At 37.4% G+C, this 16,001-nt stretch overlaps 1 protein-coding gene across 3 annotated transcripts in view; it reads left to right on the top strand.

Annotated features, from left to right (window-relative positions):
* FBN1 (fibrillin 1) overlaps nucleotides 1-16,001 on the top strand; it is a 147,647-nt gene that overhangs the window by 87,104 nt on the left and 44,542 nt on the right. For 2 of the 3 annotated variants that reach the window (XM_048956653.1, XM_048956654.1), the window contains 10 exons: nucleotides 1,202-1,252; nucleotides 3,653-3,778; nucleotides 4,570-4,794; nucleotides 6,465-6,590; nucleotides 6,685-6,813; nucleotides 7,532-7,657; nucleotides 7,795-7,920; nucleotides 8,724-8,846; nucleotides 12,955-13,080; nucleotides 13,797-13,922. In XM_048956653.1, coding sequence (XP_048812610.1) covers nucleotides 1,202-1,252; nucleotides 3,653-3,778; nucleotides 4,570-4,794; nucleotides 6,465-6,590; nucleotides 6,685-6,813; nucleotides 7,532-7,657; nucleotides 7,795-7,920; nucleotides 8,724-8,846; nucleotides 12,955-13,080; nucleotides 13,797-13,922 — 1,284 coding nt within the window. The remainder of the gene's footprint in view (nucleotides 1-1,201; nucleotides 1,253-3,652; nucleotides 3,779-4,569; nucleotides 4,795-6,464; nucleotides 6,591-6,684; nucleotides 6,814-7,531; nucleotides 7,658-7,794; nucleotides 7,921-8,723; nucleotides 8,847-12,954; nucleotides 13,081-13,796; nucleotides 13,923-16,001) is intronic. The other variant, XM_048956656.1, reaches the window with a different exon arrangement.

Raw genomic sequence — 16,001 nt, forward strand, 5'->3', positions numbered from 1 at the left:
CAACTGTGGCATTACAAGTCTATCCATCTTACTTAAATGCATGAATAATCTAACACTCCACACAGGGGAATAAGCTTAAGAAGACCAGCTGTTTAAAAGCATCTAGCTATCAAATCCCTGGCAGATACTCACTTTAAAAAACAAAAACAAACAAAAAAACCCAGCTTTTATTCTGAGTTAATCCATAAAGTTGTAGGAGACTGAGGCGCTGTTCTGTGTCTTCTTTAGGTTTGCTTTATTGTGATGAAGGTGTCATTGTATAAGATATAACATATATTCTCAGGAGCCTAGGATTTTTCCTTTTGTGAGGCTGGTCCACGTATTGTCATAGTTTGGTCACGTGCCAGACTAGTAACTTTACTTTTTCTATTGTGCAGCATTAATTCCTTTTTCAGTCTGGGGAAAAAAATAAATAAAAAGAGGTGTCAAAATATTGAGAGGTGGCAAGTAGCTCTAACTAGATTTTATAGTAAACAGTTTACAAGTTAAATTCTGAAAGGAAAGGACCACGCCTACAGCTTGTAACTTGCTGCATAACTTTAGCATTGTTTATTATAGTCAGTGATCTGGAGCTTTCAAGAAAATGTTTGCAACGAACGGATCTTTTTGGTGTGGTAATGGAGGGAGGAGAGGGAGTAGCCCTTATTGTTATACTCTGTACGTTAACTGATGATCTGGAGAATCATATGGTTGATCAGAGTTGAGGATCTGCATATGCACTTGATAATTAGACTGAACTGTGGGGTGAGCTGGGAACCCGGGATAAGCAGGTGAATGCAGAAATGTGCATGAGATATTACTTATACATGCTAAAAGCTGCTACTTTGTTCAAGTCTTCAGTTCATCTTTGATACCTCAGCAGAATCCATCCTCGTCTATCATTGGTAAATATGTCTGTAATGTGCTGAGACCAAATTAAATGAATGATTTGAACAAAGCAGGAATAATATAACCGTATTGGGGTAAGCTAGCTAAGATGCACTGGAGGCAAAACAGGATAATGGCTGACAGTATGCATAGTTTATGTATGACCCATCTTACCTCTTTATTATTTCAGAAAATACTGAGATATTGTCTAAGCATTCAGACCACTCACAACAATAAACTGTAGATAATTTTTCACATGATCATTTTTGCACAAGAAGCTAATGGTGAGTTTTGGACTGTACAATTCTAAACGGTCATTCTGTTTGTTTTACAGACCGAATATGCCAAAAGGGATTTTCAAGAGTAAGAGGAACAGTATGTGAAGGTATTTATTGTTGCCTTGACAGAAATCAGAGCTCGAAGGAAAAAAATGCCAATGTTTTGAGTTAGGTGGTTAATTTAGTGTAGAGGAACACTAAGCCAAATTCTTACCTTGTATGATTCTATTGATTTCCTTAAAGTTATGTTAGGGATGAATTTGTTTTCAGTTTATTTAACATTCCTGCATACGGCTTGTCTCAAAGGACACACTTGAAAATACAGTATTTACCAGCATAAGGAGATGGCTCTCCCTTCAAATACTATTTAATGTGTAACCCATGCAAGCAAATAGTGCATTTTATATATGCATTAAAACTTGGCATTATTGTTACAGTATGCAAAACCATTACTATGCTATAGAAAAGGCATGTTTAAAGAGTACATTTCAAATGAAAGCTTTTTTTCTTAAACTTTGCTTTTTTTCCATGTAACATTATATTAAATAAGACATGTTCCAAAGCATAGTTATTGTCTTGCAAAAAATGGGCATCGGCACACAGTTAAACTTTGGTTAAAGAAAAGATTGAACATTTTTTTTCATCAAGCTTTTTGCTTGATGACTCTATAGTATTCTGTGAGAAATGAAGGTCCCACCCTATTTTATCTTCATCTCAATTGATTTGAACCCCTGACAAAGGACTGCATATTTCCATAATATGCAGAAGCTCAGAGTGTCTTGTACTGCTATGGGTCATCCTGACTGACAACATCTGACATGACACTGCAGTTAAAATATTTTTTAAAAATTACTCCCATATGTAGCTTCCATAAAGAAACATTGTTCTTCTCTGTAACAGAAAAATAAAATAAAACAAACAATAACAACGAAAGAAAGAAAGAGGAACACCCTCACACATGTTCTTTGCTTTCCAAATGATGACTGAATACCTTGGCACATCCATGCTGCAGACCCATTGTACATAACTTATTTGACCTCAGCAACACTTTTTGGAGTAAGTGAAAGAAAAAGGAAAAAAAAAAAAAAAAAGAAAAAAAAAGTGGCCCCACCTTTCTCTATTCACAGGGAAAGTCTTAGAACATTTTCAACACTGCTGGGATGGAAAATTTATCCTTCCAAGATGTAGACATAACTGTTTTCAGCATTTCCTTTACTAGCACTTTGGATTACATCTATTATATGCTTTCATCTTTCTGATTTCAATGGGACCTGGATAGCCCCAGATAGTTCAGAGTACTTTCCCCTGGTTTTAACATACTGAAGTGGTATTTGGGCTTCAACCAATGTAAGCATTTTTCAAGACAAGGGAAGAGCTCTAGGAAATTTACTGGCAAGTGAGATATAGGACAAGGGAGTAAATTTAGTTCCCAAAAGGTGATACTCAGTTCTCCCATACATAGCCCCTGTAAAATTAGTAATGGAACTTGTGCAAGGAAATAAGCAAACTAAATTGGCAGTCTTCCTCTAGTTTATGGGTGAGCCCTGGAATTGTCAGCTGGAATATTGTTCACAAGCTGTGAACTGTGTTTCAGTGATTTCAAATAGACCCTTGGCTTTACTTCCTGCCTTCCAGTCAAGATGAGCCTTTTATTTATAATATCTAGTAAAGGGCAGAGGCCACCAATGTCCACTTGGACATGTATCTTCCACACTGTTCCGTGCAGTTCAAGTGTTGCAAAGACAGTTCACTCTAGGAGTTTTGTTTGGAAGATCAGTGAATCCAGCCTACCCACTTCTTGATTACTCTCTCTACGTGACTGTTCAGCTGTAGGCCAGTCATTTCTTTCTGACTGCTTGTTCTTATTGTCTGTCTTCAAAATTGTTATGCTTCATCTTGGGTTATATTTAAGCCTGGAGGCTTTTTATGGAGGCAGTTGCAAAGCATATGCTTTTCACAAAGGACACCAGTGGGAGGACCCACCAGTCATAGGTGGCCATAGGATTTGATTTCAAACAGTGTTGTAGTTTCCAGACATTCAGAGGTGTGCCTGAAGAGGCAGAAACAGTAGGAGTGCAAAAATATTAAAAAACATCACAAAATGCAACATAGCTGAACCTTGTCAGAATAACGCATGTTCTCATTATGCACTTGCCTTTTTCTTTCTTTGCTAATATGAGTTAAACATATGGACTCCAGTGAAAATAAAAATTGGTACTATTTTAATTTTTTGTGAGGAGAAGGATGTTATTTTTGAATTTGATTTCAATATATGTAGGAATAGCAAATAATAACATGTAATATTCATGATCATCAGTTTTTTTCTGTAATTAGTTGATTCTGGCTAACTTGCATAGGAAATCATAAATATTTGCAGTTTTTTCAGGTCATATAAACTTCTCTGGTTTTGTATTTTATCTTAAACATTAGAATGTTCGTTTCTTTTTCTGATTTGAGGATGTTTAGCATGCTAGTGATTACTTTTATCACATTTTGATTGGAAATAGATGTAAATGAATGTGAGGTGTTTCCTGGAGTCTGTACCAATGGGCAGTGTGTCAATACCCTGGGATCGTTTGTTTGCCAGTGCCCCAGTGGAATGACTTTAGATGCTTCTGGACGGACTTGTCTTGGTAGGTATTTATTCTGTTTACAGATCTAATAGGGAAAAGCAAATCTATATGGTGAGCAAATAGTTTTTTGCTGCTCATTTTCTTACAAATAAGGAAGATTACTTTTGTTGACATAAGTCATTTTCAAGTAGAATTGATCGGGGACATGAACTCTGTTCAACTGGAATATGAACGGATTGCATTGGTAAAAGTCAATCACCATCTGCTGACTATTTCAGTGGCATAGATTTGGTTCAAAATTATCCATCTGACAGATCTGTACAGCTGATCATTGCTCTTCATCATGATCCCCACCAAAGTTGGCAAGGTTGGAACGATGGTGGTGGGACCACCGTGGGCCAGCACCATGGCTTGTGAGGAGCCAGCCACATTGTGTATTGTAATGGCTTGTGCAACAAAATATCCGAGTTTTGTATGCTGTCCATCCAAAGCACTTTTGTCCCTTAATAATAGTAAATGCCTAATGTTTGTCTCAGAATGAGGTATAGCTTGTATTAATTAAAGGGCTTTATATAGTTACAGTAAGCTGGAATGCTTAAAAACAATTTTTTTGGTCCAAAATATGCTCCAAGTATTGAGCAATGTTCTACACAAAACTTATTTCAGTTGTTGGTTTTCAAGTTTACTGTTAATATTTTGCTGTTAGGAGCTATGCAGTCTCAGCACTCAGTGCCTAAGTCCTCAAAAACATGGAGCAAATTGTCTAGTGAAGGGATTCTGGAAGAAGGATTTCTCTGCAGTGAACTAAATTTTCTCTTTCTCTCTCAACATATTGTTCAATTGCCCAACAGACATTCGCTTGGAGAGTTGCTACCTGCAACATGAAGATGAGCAATGCACTGCACAAATACCAGGCCGACACCGAATGGATGCTTGCTGCTGTTCAGTGGGGGCAGCGTGGGGCTTTGAGTGTGAGGAATGCCCTCTGAAGGGATCACCTGAATTTGAAGCTCTTTGTCCCCGAGGGTCTGGGTTCTCTACAAAGATAGAGATAACTGGGAAACCTTTCTCTAAAGGTATGTGATGTATTTGTGCTTCTTTGCTACTAAATCCTGCTGGCTTTTCCTTTTGATCTGCTCTTGGTAAATTCTTGGAAGTTGATAACTAGGCAATTCATTTATCCTGAAGCACACTTTAAAATCCCATTAGGTTTCATGAAAAATAAGGCTAGAATAAAACATGAGATTGTTTAGTCTATGTCAGATCATTAAAAACTGTATGGCATTGCAAAGTACTAAATCTCTGTCTGCTAGCAAAGTTAAATTATGCATGACTTTGCCTCCTGTGATGCATCTAAAGACATCTCTAGCTGATGAAATAGCTTTGAAAACCTGGCACCTCGTACTACAAGAAGTGGAACAAACTGCACTGTTAGCTTTGGACATATGGAAAGAGAAGTCTTTCTTACATGTAGTATTTTCAATTCTATTGTGGACCAAGCAAGGGAGGTTGAATAATTTTGTTAATTTCTAGTGGAGCTACTATGAGAAGTAGAGAAAAATGTTTCCAGCATGATAGCTCAAATCAGCAGAATTGAATTTACTGTAGACTACGTTTTGTTATGATTGCTCTTGTTAAAATCCAGCATTAGTGCAAATCACACAGTGACATCCCGGTGTCATGTTTTAAAAGCCATCTTTCCAGGATTTCCAGTGGGATTAAGCTGGACAAAGCACAAATGGATGTGAATATACTTAAAGAAAGCCAGTTACCAAAACTTAAACATTTTGAAATTTTAAAGGATGAGAAAATATATGTGAATGACAATTGCTGTTGGTAGTTTCAGTCTTAGTTTTATAAATAGTTGCTAAGTTATTAATTTTAATTATATGACATGTGCTATTAATTACACTCATATTTTCTGTGACTCATGATAGTCGCATTTTTTCTCAGAAACCAGCAGATAGAATAGCTCTTCTGGAAGTTCCCTTTGTAGGTTTGATCTTCCGTCTGCTGAAATCTTATTGTTGACTTTAGTGAGCCGCAATTAGGTTCTGCAGAGCAAAGGAGGAATAAGTAGTGTTTAATAACAGAAAGTGACCCTGGCAGTTGCGTTGCAGAATGTCTATACAGAAAGCAGTGTGAATTTATGTAGTGCGTCCTACAAGTTTCCCAAAAGGAGGGATCACTATCATAAGAATGAACGACCTCTGAAGTCAACATTGTTCTTTTGTGTGCTGTTTTCACAAGAAGTGATAATATCATATGTCCTTACCATTAAAGGTATAAGCAGGGAGCTAAAAGGACTGTGAAATGTGGCTTTTTAAAGAGAATGTGTTGTTGAGCTCTTGCATGGTCTGTGTCTCCTCTTTCTCAGTCATTCCCTTTCTGAGGTTTCAAGGCTTAAGAAGAAGCAAGAAGTCTGTGCAGTGCTAGAACAGCATTGCACTGAACAGAGGTCCTCCTTAGCACCTTTGTTACTTAACAGATGCTATGAGATGAAGACCTTCCTGTAAAGCTCTTCCAAAATCCATTGTTAAAGATGACAATGATATAGTTGCATATGAATGATTGTTGCTATGTTGTGGGAGGTATGTGTAAATTGTAAATTGTAATGTCTAAATTGTGATTGGCTCCTTATTGCAGAATTCACATTTTTACTAACCTGTTTTCCTTGGAAAATTTTGGACATTTTGCTAGCTTGCTGTACAGTCAAATGCCTAATATCAATCCATTTCATTTGCAGATATCAATGAATGTAAAATGGTCCCCAGTCTTTGTACTCATGGAAAATGCAGAAACACCATTGGCAGTTTTAAATGCAGATGTGACAGTGGATTTGCCCTTGATTCTGAAGAGAGGAACTGTACAGGTAAACTGCATGGATCTCTCTCTCTTAGCTTTGATTTGGAAAAGGCAAAATTGGATTGCCTTGAAAATACTGAGGATGTTATTTTATGTTGCAGATATTGATGAATGCCGCATCTCTCCTGATCTTTGTGGCCAAGGCATCTGTGTCAATACTCCTGGAGACTTTGAATGTGAATGTTTTGAAGGCTATGAAAGTGGATTTATGATGATGAAGAACTGCATGGGTATGTCTTTTTATAGGCACAAATCCTATGTAAGGTTTATTTCTGTGAAGCACTTGGGTTATTTTAAAATCCTGATTGTGCCTCAATTTAGATCCCTCTTATTTTTGAATCTTATTAAAGCTCACTTGAAAACTTTGACTTGATTTCTACCCTAAACGTGAATTCCCTAGCCCTGTAGGATGCCAGAGCATAAACGAGCAAGGGTCAGGATTTTAGGAGGTTAAAATTATCCCAGGAGTCCCCAGTGCAGTGAGTGGGATATCAACCTGTCAGGTTAAAGCAGATGAAAATCTAAAAGCAGCCTTATTTTGTTTATTTGTATGTTTATACTGCACTGTGGTTTAAGAGATAGCTAGCTGCAGCAAAGGTTCCAGTCTATCTGGGCTGATGGAGCTGTGAGAGGCAGCAGGCTATGGGGAGAGATTCAGACAGGACAGGAGAATGTTTCTTCACCTGTAGTAATCACCTGCCCCAGTGTATGTAAGTGCAGGGCAGTGGGAAGTGGCATGCAGGGGCTGTGTGAATACGGTGCATGGAGCAGTGCTGTGCCTTGTGTCAGCAGGTGGATTGGACACCTAGGAGGGCAGCAGGGTCGGTACCTGGGAAGGGATTGGGTCAAGAAGTATGCTCACAAGAAGTGCAATGCTGAAGCGTTATCTGGGCTGCTGTGGTGGCAGTGCTGGATCCTGCAGTGATGTGCCTTCCTTTCTCCCCACAGACATCGATGAGTGTCAGCGCAATCCCCTTCTCTGCCGAGGTGGCACCTGCATCAACACAGAGGGAAGTTTTCGGTGTGATTGTCCTCCAGGCCATCACATATCACCAAATATCTCTGCATGTATAGGTGAGGCATGGAGACAGTATCAGTATTGTGCACAACTCTTTATACTGATACTATGCTGCCCTGGCATTTATTTTCTTTGCTTGAGTATACTTTCCATGCAGACATAAAAATGTGTTTGTCCTTTTCTTTTGCAACAGACATTAATGAATGTGACCTAAGCACCAATTTGTGCCGAAACGGACATTGCGTCAACCTGATTGGAAAGTATCAGTGTGCTTGCAACCCTGGTTATCAGTCCACACCTGACAAGTTATACTGTGTTGGTAAGGACAAAACCTACCCATAAACTCTATGAATGGGGAAGATAAATTAATTATTTCTAGTAGTTAAGATATTTTTATCTGTGATTCAAAACTCTAACCATTTCCTGAGAGGAGTAAAATTACGACACTGCTGTAGTTAACTATCTATATCTTATTTTTTCTAGTAAATCAATCATAGTGCATAAAATTGAATACAGTTTTAAATGGCCTGACACTTCAGGCTTTGATCATGAAGCAAGAATTTTTTGTTAACTCCTGAGTTCTGCATTTTATTAAAAATCTGTGTTCTTGAGAGACCATGAAGTAAATCGTGTGGCTCAATGGAATTTTTCCTACTTTGATCTGCAGTCGTCTCAAATATGAAGCTTTTCCTGTAACTACTTCCCAAAAGCCACATTTTGTAAAAAACATTTAGCTTAAATAATGTGTTATGCACTCCTGTATTTGCTTACATTTTAATGTGCAATGGAAATGCATGCAAAAGTCTGCAGGCTTTAATTCTGCCTAGTGGATAATTTTATTACCTTCATGACACAGTGGTAACCCAACAGTGATGTTTTTATACATAAAGAGGTGTTCAGAGCTGTTTGTATATGCAGTCAGATAATCTCGTTTTTTTTCCTCTATGGTTTGTCTGACATTCAGCCTCTATTCGTAAGCACTTGAATGTTCAAGGAGCTTGCAAAACTCAAGTGTAGAAGCTGGATTGCTGCTGTTCTGGAAAGCTAGTGCAAGTATGTCCATGAAATGTGCTTTGAAGTAAATAATATTGTGGGTTTTAATTGTCATTTTCTCCATTTTAGATATTGATGAATGCAGCATAATGAATGGTGGCTGTGAGAACTTCTGTACAAACTCAGAGGGCAGCTATGAATGTAGCTGTAAACAAGGGTTTGCACTCATGCCAGACCACAGGACATGCACAGGTAAGGAGATTTTGGAGCTTTTCTGTAATGTATCATTTCAGTATTTTTTAAATGGACCTTTTAATTTTTTTTTAATTAAGGCTTTTATTAAAAATACACTGTCAAAATAATGTAATTCATGCATGGAAGGTGGAGGTCTTTTTCTAAAGTAAAGATCTCCAAAGTGTCAAAATTTGACGACTGTAGGCTGAATTGCTTTGAAGGAAATTGGATGTTCGTAATATAGATCAAAATCTAAAATGGAAAACATCATTGTGAACATAAATCAAAATGCCATCTTTGTATACTGTATAATTATGTTGGAGGGCTAATTGGCAGAAATGCTATAAAATTGGCTATTTTATCCTGTTCTGTCATTGTGTGTTGCCTGCTCTTAAGCAAGCAAAAATAAGGCCTATTTTTAATCTTTATTTAGCTGAGTGCAAATATCCTGCAATACTTCAAAACTGAATGACTTTCAGACAAACTAAGATTTGAATAGTCCTAAACTTTTGTAGGAAACAGCTCTCTTGCACTCTAAGCAGAATGGATGAGAAAACTGTTAGAGCTCTGTATCTACTTGGTGTTCTCTTTTGGGATTCATAATCCCAGTAAGTGGATTCTGCTTGGTTACAGGAAAGTTACCACACAGGTTAATGGAGCATTTCTTCTCTGCTCTTTTCTTACTTCTTACTGCACGTGCCAGTTGTTTGCCAGTTCCTTGAAGAGCATGAGAAATAAAACAGGTTTAATCCCTTGGAATAGAACCGCCTTTCAAGTTGAACAAATGAGTTTTCTATATAGAATTAGTACAGAGAGCTCACATTCAGAATTTGTGAATATTTATAAGCCTCTGACCAGGGTCTCATTTACCCTGTGGCTGCTTGCTACCATTGCAAAGGATAAAAGAGCCTTTAAATTAAAGTTAAATTCAGTTCCCCCCCCCCCCACTGAAAGATTACACTGTCACAATTCTGTAAAGTAGCCAATCTTCAGCAAGCATCCAACCCTTGTTCAGTGAGAAAATTCTAGCAAATTAACTGTTTAAAAACATACAATTCTTAAATTAGAAACAGTTTAATTTAGTGACCAGGGATAGATCAAGTTTCTAGTAAAGGCAATTCCATGCAAAGAACATCACTGCTGGTGTTTTGGGCACCTTTTCAATGCAGAAAATAAAACCATTTGATCAAAATCTAAACTTGATAGGACTAGATTGTATGTACATGAGAGGGAAAGGAAGATAGGGAGCAGGGATCTGTGATGCACTTTTCTGTTTTCTTCTTCTTGACTTCACTAGGAAATGAATAACAAAAGTGTATGTTTGGGAAGGGATTTCAAGTCAGCAGGCTACAAACAGTTCTCCTCTCTTTTGCCCTACTTGCCCCTTGTCACCCAGACAAATCTCTAAACCCAAGAAGAGAGTAGATCAGAGTATTTTCCTCCCTATTAGGCTACAAAGTTTGGAATAGGAAATTATAATCTTTTTCTTTTCACAGCTAAAAAGGGAGGCAGAAATTGTCTTTGCTGAGTGGAGAAAATAGGTTCTCAGAGTTTTTGTCACACATTAACTTGATGTTAAACAAGTCCCTCGAGGTTTATAGTCAGGTCTTACCAGGTAGAAGCATGTTGAAGCATCAGATGGTGTTAATTTTTGCATATTTATATCTTACAAGGACCCTGAAAAATTCACTTATATCTAGCCATTAAAAGCTATGAACTATTCATTTTCATTTTATCCTCTAAGAAAGACTTGAACGCAATTGGCAGTGTGTAAGGAGGCTTACGTAATTCTGCTGATTTCTGTAGGCCTGTTTATGTGTTTAACACAAAGTATCATAGTAAGTAGTTGTCTAACACTCCCAACAACTGATTGCATCTCTGGGGAGTACTGATGTCATGCTAGAACAGGTTACTATGCTATAGCAGGATGCTATACCAAATCTAATGGTTATTTTTTATCCCCATTTCTAAAGCCAATTTGTAGTGTTATAATCCTGTATTTATAGAGAAATAGCAATATTTCCTGTGTACTTTATTTGGCTTAGGTTTTTTTTTTAAAAATATGTAAGTTGTGACAATGAAAGAAATTTTAATAAGAGATGCTGCCAATAGTTGGGATTTGAAGGATGAAATACCAGATTTTTGGTATTGCTACATATCTTTTTGAGCATGTCCAGAAGTGACTGTAGATACAACTAATTGTGGGCACAAATAACGGTTATATTTTGGTCAGAGGTTTTTTTCCTACCATTTGTGTAGCCAGGTATCAGCTATCTCTTGAGGTATGTCATGTACTGATGGCAGAAATGCCAGACGCCTTTGGATGTCAAGTCAAACTCTACTCAAGAAAATACTCAGAGCTGTGAGGGGCCATGTTCATCACTCTTTTAGTATCTAAAAATGCTGCCTTCTTCTCATGAAGAGAAATTGTTTGCATATATAAATATATTGTGAATATTCAGTCTGCATGTTGAAATTTTGGTCTCTACCCAAGGTTAGTTAAAAAAGAAGAAAAAAATATTTTTGCAGCATTTTCTACTTTGCAGAGAATGTCTGATTTTTGTATGTTGTATGTTTGTACAAGGTACATGATTTAGGAGCACTGTGACTAGAATATGTGAAATAACTTTTTTTACATTTTATGCTTGCACTCTGTGTGAACATGTCTTTTATTTTTAACATCATACAAAGCTGGAAGCCATTACAGAATACATTTCTTAATAATTGAGCTGGTAAGAATGCTGTTCAGTTCAGTAGTAGGTCAGGTTTGAATTGGTGAGGTTATGCATAAATAATCTGCTCAATTAGGAGAAACAACAGGTTCTTTGTCAGATGATTTTCCCCCAACTGTGAAATCAATACAGTGACAGGTTAGTAAATAAAGTTCTTTATTTCTGTCATTATTATCCCCATTTCTAGAGCTTAATTTTGCATGTTAATTCAAATTCCATTCCAAATTAAATTTCCAGGCTAATGTCCATGCTAACATTATTTGCTCTTTAAGATGAACAGGGATGGGTCAGCCTTCTTCCTTGCAGAAGCTGTGTATTCACAAAAACACTAGCTGCTAGAAATATAGAAGGATAATGAACATAATATTTTAAGTTAAAGTGAGTTCATTTTCTGCAGCTGCATAATTACTGCAATCCACAATAGACCAGACTGATAATGAGTTACACCCTTTCTCTCAGAGGGGGTTCCTGAATTTTGTGCTTTTTGTGCTGATTTTTTTCCCATGGAATCAGTACACAGTTTCAGATTTTTGTTCTTGCTGGTCTATGTTGGTGCTGACACAGGGAGATTCTAGAAATTTTTACAAGAAGCACTAACATAATCCCAGAGACTTTGAAAGACTCCAGACGCTAGCATGGCTGCATTAATATAATGAAGTGTCTGCTTTTGCGGTTGGCCTCCATCACTGATGGCTACTTTCAAGAACTGAAAAAGCATCTTATATGCTAGCAGATGTAAATACGTGTGTCGGCTGGCCAGTCAACTGAAATGCTAACAAGTAAATAGATGAAATAATTATATATATACACATTAAAATACCCATTCCCTACCACCTCCCACCAAAACCCCAAACAAACAAACAAACATAAAATCTCTTAGTGAACTAAATATATGTGCTGTACTTATTCCCATCATGGTCTTGACTCTAGTTTGTCCAGTTCTCTAGTTTGTTACCACTCTCAATACATGAATATAAGAAACATTTTTAAGCTCTGTGAAGTCTGAATTTGACTTCAGAGCTTCCATTGACTTCAGCAGTGATGGATTGTATTTCGGAATCTCCAATTACATGTAGCCATGTTGTGTGACAAAGGTTCTGTTTCTGTTTTGTTTTGTTTTGTTTTTATTTTGTTTCTCTTAATGACTTTTCTACTGACAAATCTGGTTCCCGCTCCTCTTGGATTCAGAGGGGAATGTTTACCACTGACTTTACCAGGAAGGGGAGATTACTCATCATGAGGATTTTGCAATATGCTGCTCAAGTTATTTACAAGGATTCAAGCTTAATTGTGATTACCAGAGCATTAAATGTTTGGTTGCCATGATTAAGACTGGTTGCACTGCATGAAGGTAACCTGTCTAAGACATATTTTAATCTGAATTTTCCCTGCAGATATTGATGAGTGTGAAGATAATCCAAATATCTGCGATGGAGGCCAATGCACAAACATCCCAGGAGAATACAGATGTCTTTGCTATGATGGATTCATGGCATCTGAAGACATGAAGACTTGTGTAGGTAAGTGAAAACACCTCTTTTCCAATCTGCCTTAACTAAGGAAAAATATTTATTAAGGCACTGTTTCCAAGGAGACACACAATGATACAGGGTATTGCTCTTGTGCTCTAGTTTTGGCCACTGAAAAATAAGAAGAGCTCCAGTGCACAAGCTATGTTTATCACATGCAGGTGTAATGTCTGTATGTTCCTGTAAACTCCCAGACCAAGTTGAAAAGCAAACATTGTGATCTATAATAGCATATCTCTGGCTGCTCTTCCAAAAAGATTTTATGCAGCTAAAATCAAAGAAGGTTTGTAGAGAGGAACTGCAGATGGGTGGCACTGTGGAAATTTTCTAGCAAGCTGAGTTGTCAGCGCTGATTTAAACTAGTCACTTAATCAAACTATGCAAGTTCTGTGCTTTGGTAGAGTGAAGTAGAGAAACGGTGAATCCAAACCAAATTTTCATATTTAAATAAAAAATCTGGAGGATATTTTTTGGAAAGGTTTTGTGTAAAACAGGATAATGTATGCATCTGTGTGTGCGCATAAAGATACCTGTAACTGCTCACACAAACGTGCATACAGAAAGAAAACATCAATTAACAGTCACAGTCATTCTTTGGACAATAGTGATGATTCTGAGTATTTTCCAATTAATCGTATCTCAGAGATTTTTCTAGTTACTTTCTAAGAATTTTATTTAATAAATATTAAATTATGGGTTTTTTTTAGATGTTAATGAATGTGATCTGCATCCAAACATTTGTCTGAGTGGAACCTGTGAGAACACAAAAGGCTCATTTATCTGCCATTGTGATATGGGATATTCAGGCAAGAAAGGCACAACTGGATGCACAGGTATGTTTTAAAATTAATAGTTAAACTTCAGTTACAGTTGTGATTCTGCAAGTCCTTTTTTTCTCTTCTTTCTGAGATTCTTCTACTTATTTGCTTTAAATACTATAATCTTTATCCAAATGAGCTGAACTTCTCTTCTGAACTTGGGTGGCACAGCGTTCTGCCCGATGCACCTTCTGCTGAAATGAATGATAAAATGGCTGCTAGGAGCTCACTACATTGTTGTTGGTTTAATAGAACAGAAAATGCTGCTGGCTGTAACTGAAGATTACTGAGGACCACAGTGGTTTTAAATTAATGAATTGTATACTATGAGTGCAAATAGCAGGTATCTGTTCCAAGTGTTGTTTTGGCTAACAAAAATGATTTGAAATATGTGCTAAAATATATTTTCAGTTTTTGCAAAGTGGTGACAATACAGCTACCCAACTACATTGTATGAGCAATATCAGAATTTGGATTAGTTAATATATTGCCAACTAACATAAATGAGCTTCAAATACACAGACTTAGAGGGCACGATATAAATAATCCTAGTGCTTGTGTCTCAAGCCAAGGTGTTGAGAGTCTTAAGCTTTGCCCAAAAAATGAATGCAAACATATGTTTAATATAATTTTCAATGTAGACTTGGAGTAAACACATTTCTGGCAATGTTTTTGAGACAAACTTTTATTCTCGGTCTACTCTTATTGTACAGAGTTAATAATACACTTCTGTAAGTGCCCCAAGTATAGAAGCTGGTTTTTAACAGCTCTCATAGAACAATCTGAGAGCTGAAGTTGTACATTGCATATTGGATTGTGGATGAATAGTTATGCATTAGTAACAGCTGCCTTTGACTTACATATGAACTGATCTAAATCCAAGAAAACCTAATTGTACCCTGTAGACCAATATTTCATTGTTCTTTGTTTCTACCCTAAATTATGTGGAGCTCTTCAGTTCTCTAGACCTGAAAACCCTCATGCTGATCAGTTACACATGGCGCAACTATCATTCCCAACATAATAAGTGATGGTTAGGAGCAGACAGGGAAGCCGAAGCAACTAGTAGAAGACAAAAGGCAGAGAAAGGTCCTGGAGGCAAGAGAGGAATTTGAGGTATGGCTTCTGAGGAAGTGCCTGGAAATAACCACAATTTTGGCAGCATGTGGCTCTGGGTAGTAGCAAATGTCCCAATAAACACATTTTTTGCTAACAGAAAGGCAGGGAAATCCCTCCCTCCTGGTCCCAGCCAAGCCCTGCCTTCTGGGTGGATTCTATCTGCCATGTGGGTCTTTCCCACTGCCTCCCATGTATTTGCCTGTTCTGTAGCCCATCCTTTGCTTATCCTGGGTAAATGTCAGTGTCCCAGGGGGGATGATACTTTTTATCATGGTACCTTTAGTATGGCAGATGCTGTTGAGACCTTCAGTAATTCAAAAGAGGTCTAAGGAAAAAAGGTGAAGTATTAGTTGCACTGGTAAAGTCGAGATGGGACCGTACTCGTATCACCAAAATCTTTTGGATTTGACTTTTCAGAGAAGGGAGGAAGCAGAGCAGGACCTTCTTAGACTAGTTTCATGCTGAAGAGACTGTGTAGGGACCGAAGCATAGGTTACAAGTATTACTGCAGGATCTGCAGTGTGCAGGTATTCTGATTTTAAAAGGCATTCTGATTTTTAAATTTTTACTGGTGAAAACCTCTGGATTCCACATGTCATATTTGCATGGCCTTAGTTATCAGAACTGAATTTCCTTTGCTCAGGTGAAGGAGCCAATGAAAACATCTTTCAAGACATCTTTTGGAGAGACCCTACCAACAGCACCTTAACCCCCAGGGCTTGATTCTTGTCTTACAGAGAGATCAAAAGCATTCACAGTTTTTAGGAGCTCCCATGAAAAAAAAATTTACAAAAATGTGTTCAATAGGAGGTTCTCTATTTCGTGAGAACAACTAAATAACATCCTCTGGGTTCCATTACAGTTTTGTCTAAATATTTCATCTCCCTTGTCATTAGTGATTGTTTCCATTTTAACAAATAAACATGTTTTTTTTCCCCAATCATTTAACAGGATTCAGAATCCACCCACTGACTT

The sequence above is a fragment of the Lagopus muta genome, chromosome 10, assembly GCF_023343835.1.
Source record: "Lagopus muta isolate bLagMut1 chromosome 10, bLagMut1 primary, whole genome shotgun sequence".
NCBI classification, from domain to species: Eukaryota; Metazoa; Chordata; class Aves; order Galliformes; family Phasianidae; genus Lagopus; species Lagopus muta.